Here is a 5,808-nt window from a genome sequence, read left to right as displayed (position 1 = left end):
ATTTCAGGGATCATTTTGATGTCATAGATCAATTTCAAGGACCATTTTGATGTTGCAGGTCAATTTCAATGACTATTTGTGAGAAGATTTGACTTATGGGATCCCATTTATGTGCTACATCAGCATTTAACATAATTTTTAATAGAATTATGACGGAATAATCACATTGATTTACGACACCTATTTTTAGAGACTATATTGATTGATTTTCAATTTCAAGAACGATATTAATGGTGAGGATTAATTTCAGAAACCAGTTGTGATAAAAACCCAATAAAACACTATCAATGTTGTCAGAATTATTCACATTTCTAACATTCATTCAAATGAGAGAGAGAGAGAGAGAGAGAGAGAGAGAGAGAGAGAGAGAGCTTGAGAATCGCCCCCAAACCACCCAAAATTTAATTTTGATAAATGAAATGTCAAGAAGATATCCAATATTTCTAAATGCAGGTTTTCATAAGATGCCCCCTGTATATGTGTGTGTGTGTGTGTATAGATATATAATTATATACACTTGTAACTGTATTCTATCGGTTCTATCCTAATTCCTAAGGGCCTACAGCCACTTAAATTATACACTTACATAATTTCTTGAGCTGAGAAACCAACAAATTAAAGAATCATATAATTGACTTGTACAAGATGATCCAAAACAATAACTAAAAACCAATCCCCCAGCCACCTGGCGGGACTGCAGCTGAACCGGATAAACGGTCACCACCTGGCACAACCTGACTGGACTACCATACATTTGGAAATCTTCAGGGGAACAAACTAGGTAAGGGCAAGAATTGTCTGCCCTCTCACTTCTGGTGCCCTCCTGTGCCCTTCTGCTTGTGTGATCACAGTTAAATCACGTCAACATTTTATATTACTATTCATTTTATCTTATTATCTCTATAAAAAAAAACAATATAAAATGTTGACGTGCTTAACCGTGATCACACAAAACAGAATGGCATGGAAGGGCACCGGAAGTAGGAGGGCAGACAATCCTTGTCCATTGGGTAAACCCACCTTAGAGCTGTCGTCGGCAAACTGTCAATAATACTGCATTGGACAAGCACCAAGGGTTATTTAACAATTACCAGCTGCGTTTGCAAGGATGCAAAACAACTGCCTAAAAAATGCCACCTGAGGGATCTTAACGACGAATAGGTAACCCGTAATTGTGGTATGTTCTAATCCGTCCGTCCAGGCTGGCGGTGACGATCACAAGGCCCCACATGTGAGAAGAGCCAGACATACTATGGCAAGCACTCTTCAAAAACTTATACTCGGATCTGCACATCGTTGGGGAAACGGGTACTGGACTTGAGTTTACAAGTTTCTCCTCGGGCCAAGTTGCGGTACCCCTTGGCAAGGACTTCTGTTCTACTTTCTCATCCAAATTGTAATGTTTTAGGGGATAATCAAGGCTGCTTCGCGGAAAATCCCCAATGAATCTGGGGGATGGAAGGGTTCCCGGCAAGCTGTTTACACCATTCCAAGGTATAGCAATCATGGAGTTGTGGGACACGAAACTCTCACAAGACCATATGTTCCTCGATCGCGAAGATGTCGTGTCCTGGCTATTGAAGTTCCAGATGCGTACATTTGAATCATCGCTTGCTGAGACAATGTGCTTTCCGTCTGAGGTAAAAGAGGCGGACATATGGTTTCCTCCATTTCGAAGACCTAATGAGGAATGACAAAACAGTTAATACTATAATCATTCCAGACTTTGGGGCTGGGTTGTAACAATAACTTAAAACAATTACGACGATGAATAAAAGCTGATGCATACCCCTATATTTGCAGACGATATCTTTCCCAGAAATTATACGGACTACTGAATCAGCAGACGTCACCATAACTTTGCTTGGGTTGCTTGGAGAAAACTGAGGAATCATATTACACTTAGTATACCGCAGAGAAATACAGTGAAAATGGAAGAAACGACATAGAAATTGTTCATAACAACCTGAAAGCCAGTTATCCTTTTTCCAGGTGACTTCTTTTTGCCGTGTATGTTTATCTGAGCATCCAATTCCAGATGGTCATCTGAAAATATTGAAACCACGATCACAAACTACAAAGATAGAATAACAAAAAAGAACAAAAATCGTAAGGGACCGTGGATAGATCTCACCCTTGCAAATTTGGCTTGCAAGAGAAGAGTACTCAATAGCTCATACACTAACCCCCAAAGTTTTCATTTTTTCTATGTCAGACATTTTGAACAAATCACAAGATATTAGATATTTCACACTATCAGACCAAGCAAAACAAAAGGAAAGATATTTTGCAATGACATCAAGATAATCATCTCATGTCAGCCCGATTTTCAATGAAAGAGGAGATTAATTAAAGCATATAATTATCAGGAACTCCCAGTTTTCTGCTACACTTAAGAGTCGGGTTTTAGTTAGAAGCATTATAGTGGCATACTATTAAGAAAAATTCACTATTAGGTCTTCGTACCTATGATGTTATAGACACAGCAATTTCCAGTCATCAAACCCACAATTCCTCCCTGCAAGTATCAAGAAACAAAGTTAAACAAAATTCACGTGGTTTCATGCTTAATTTTCATTTCCAAGCAAAAATCCAACAGACCTTTCCGTCAGGACGATAAGATACAGCAGTGACTATCTCACGAACATCAATATAGTCAATAACCAGACAACGAATAATTTCCCAAATGCGAACTTTTCCGTCTATTGAACCACTGATGAAATAATTATCATCCAGAGGGTTGAAATTAACACATGTCACTGCATCGAATATCACAGCTTTAGATAATCATTGCAGAACTACTTCAAAATGGAAGAAAGAATTGAGATCATAACGATACAGATAACCAACACAAATCAAGTCACTGATATACTACATTGTAACAGAATGCAAACAAGTGGCAAGGCTCACCAAAATTACTGTGAGAAAAGACTCTTAGGCATCTGTCGCATCCTACTTGCCATAAACGGACTGTCTTATCAACAGAGGATGACAGCAGAAACTGAAGCGCACACAAAACACACCATTAGTTCTATCGAGTTCAGTGAATCAACACTAACTTGGCTGGAAAGATTAATTACAATAGGAAATAAAATCCAATTTCCCACCATTCTACAAATAAAGTAGCATATATTAAAAATGAGATAGCACAGCCAAAAGTATTACTAACCCCTTTCTTTGACCATGAGAGATCCAAGACCTCCCCTCTGTGTCCCCGGAACTCATGAACAGGCTTCTCCAATAAGCGAAATATCTTTGGAGGGAAAACGACACAAGCTGACTCTGATGATCCCCCCAATTGCTGCGCCTTACTCTGTTTTTCTTTATTCACATTTGGAGAGTTTAACTTGGAAAATGGATGCATCTTGAAGTACAGAGAAGAAGGATCAGAAGCAATATCAAATTGGTTGAATCTCTCATCCTCAATCACCTTCCACACTCTCACGACACCATCTTCACCAGCACTGGCCAAGTATTGCCCATCAAGACTGAACTTCATGGACAAAATTGAACCCACGTGAGCTGAAAAGTGTTGCCCAGCATACAGTGAAGATAATTCCTTGGTCCGCTTTTTACTTGGATGAACTTGGACTCTTTGCATCCCTACCCCTGACGCAGATTTAAGACTGACGGGGCTCAACGCAGCCTCATGTTTATCAGCAACGCAAATCCCATTTCCTAATTTCCTTAACCATCCCCTTTTAACTTTCTTCTTCGCATCAAGAAAGAACCTAGCGTTATCAACTTCTCTCTGCAATAATTGCTGAATCAAAGGAGATGGTGCCTGTGCACTGAGAACTTCCCCATTAACCAATTGATTTAGCCCCGCTTGACCTAATCTGCCAAGCCCTCCATCCTGAACCAATTCACTTACAATGACAGTCATTCCGCCGTTCAAATTCCTCATTGCACGTGTGGAATGTGTATCATCCAAAGCACCATTTCCTAGTGATTCCCGCGCTTCAGTTGACAAAGAAGACACCGTTGACTGACTTGAGCAAGACGCCTCTTCCAATCCCCAAGTTCTCAACACCACCCCACTATCTTCCCTAATTCTATCAATAATTTTAATTCTGTCAACAAAGACATCTTCTGAGTCTTCCGTCGTCATCGAATTCGAATCCAAATCTACACCCATCCACTGCAGGAACTTATGGCGGCGCTCATGAACACTTTCCAGGTTGTTAGCCCACACCTCCTCATACCTTAAGAAACCTGGAGTACCAGAACTAAACTCCTCACAGCAATCTGAACCCCAATCCGAAACCGAAGAAAGGTCCTCTCGGGTATCATAAAATTGATCCTCACGCTCTTCACCATAGCTCCCCATCAATTCACTGTTTTTTTTTTTTTTTCCTTTCCACTTTCAACCCATGAAATCCTGAGTCAAAATCTAACCAACCAAAAAAACACAGATAAATTCAGACCCTCAAATTATGTTCTAATCTCTCAATTTGATAGCAGAAGAACCCAAAAATTCAATCTTTTTCCTTATCCAGAACCAGAAATCTCAAAATTTTCCCTAAACATTAAAATCCACAAACTGCAAAAGCCAAAAACAACCCAGCACAGATCCAGATATGATCTCATCTCAAGTCCAAATATATGACTTTCTCAAAAACACCAATCCCCAAATAAAAAACCCAACAGATTGTTTCCAAAAACCAAATCAAAATCTGCAACAGGAACAAACACTTGGAAAAGGAGAGTTTTGCTCACCTGGGTCACCACCAAACTTTGGTCAAACCCCAGAAATCTAATTTCTCATAGGGATTTCCACTTTCCCAACCCCTTCCAATTTCCCTCTCTCTCTCGTCAGCAACAACAACAAACAGTTTCCCACTTGGGGAAGCAAAGAATAACTACAGCATGAAACTTTAAACAAATCAAATAAACTAATACAATAAAAGTAAAACAATAAAAAAGCAGAGAAAAAGGGCAAAATTTTGCCTCGGGTTGTGGGCCAGTAACAGGCAGAGAAGCGAGTGGAAGGTGCTCGGTGCTCGCTTTCTCCTTATTTGCGCGGTGTGTCTGTTTCCTCTATCTTTCCTCGCACAAACCACACTGCTGTCCGATACAATTTGATTGGTACGGATCTCTCTCTCTCTCTCTCTCTCTCCAACCGACCTTTGTAATTGTAAACTAAAAACTAGTCTTTGATTTAGTTTTAGTTTAACTGTTTTGAGTTCCATTTTTCGTTTCTTTTGAATTTTTTATTTATCTTTTACAGTTCATGTCTTTTTCCCTCCATTTTTACTGCATGAGGAGCGTCTCTTTACTTTTCGTCCTTTTCATCGTTTTAAGTTTGTCATCCGAAATTTTATATAAGAAAATAAATTATTAAGATTTTAGGTTAACTTCAACCCTTGAAGTAAGTCTTAAGTTTTCCCTTCTATTCCCTCTTCTCCATTTCTCTCCAACCCTTGTTCTAAAATATAGTTAAGTGTTAAAACTTAAAAAAAAAACTCAAATTCTCCCCAATATTTAGCCCAAGATTAGTGATGAAGCCTACAAGTGATAGTGAGATTCGGCATTTGAAGCCCAAATGTCAGGGTGGGACGCGTGCATGCCCGGCACGCACCAAGCCCAGCAACAGAAAAGTCGCACCCACATGGGCTTGTCGCCCACTTGTCTACTAGAACTCATGAGCCTAACAACTCTTTTTTCCTGATCATGCGACCACAATCAAATGGGTCGTTGGTTCATCCAACGTTCCACATTCAATCTTTTTTTTTTAGTTTTATATTTATATTTATTGAATTCAATGGCTAAAATCAAATATAATCAAATCTAACGGTACAAAAATGA

The 5,808-nt window shown here is 39.3% G+C and overlaps 1 protein-coding gene across 4 annotated transcripts; it reads right to left on the bottom strand.

Annotated features, from left to right (window-relative positions):
• Positions 1-440: 440 nt before the first annotated feature.
• LOC137713702 (uncharacterized) lies at positions 441-5,139 on the bottom strand. 4 transcript variants are annotated; one of them, XR_015955765.1, is made up of 11 exons: positions 4,951-5,130; positions 4,720-4,862; positions 3,170-4,393; positions 2,911-3,001; positions 2,602-2,759; positions 2,467-2,518; positions 1,967-2,046; positions 1,790-1,883; positions 1,138-1,680; positions 976-1,053; positions 441-833 (listed from the first exon to the last, which is right to left on the bottom strand). XR_015955765.1 is itself a non-coding variant. In XM_068453042.2 (10 exons), exons 3-9 carry the CDS (start codon positions 4,328-4,330, stop codon positions 1,148-1,150), a joined length of 2,169 nt encoding a protein of 722 aa, XP_068309143.2. In that variant the 5' UTR covers positions 4,331-4,393; positions 4,720-4,862; positions 4,951-5,124; the 3' UTR covers positions 441-1,053; positions 1,138-1,147. The 4 variants fall into 4 exon arrangements, 3 of the variants coding, with proteins under 3 accessions (XP_068309143.2, XP_068309140.2, XP_088540424.1); XM_068453042.2 differs by having other exon boundaries at positions 441-1,053; positions 4,951-5,124; XM_068453039.2 differs by having other exon boundaries at positions 441-1,680; positions 4,951-5,139.
• Positions 5,140-5,808: the final 669 nt, after the last annotated feature.

Source organism: Pyrus communis, chromosome 14 (genome assembly GCF_041283825.1).
Source record: "Pyrus communis isolate YQ-2024b chromosome 14, ASM4128382v1, whole genome shotgun sequence".
In the NCBI taxonomy this organism is placed as follows: domain Eukaryota; kingdom Viridiplantae; phylum Streptophyta; class Magnoliopsida; order Rosales; family Rosaceae; genus Pyrus; species Pyrus communis.
The sequence above is the reverse complement of the archived record's forward strand: the minus strand, read 5'-3'. Positions and strand labels throughout refer to the sequence as shown.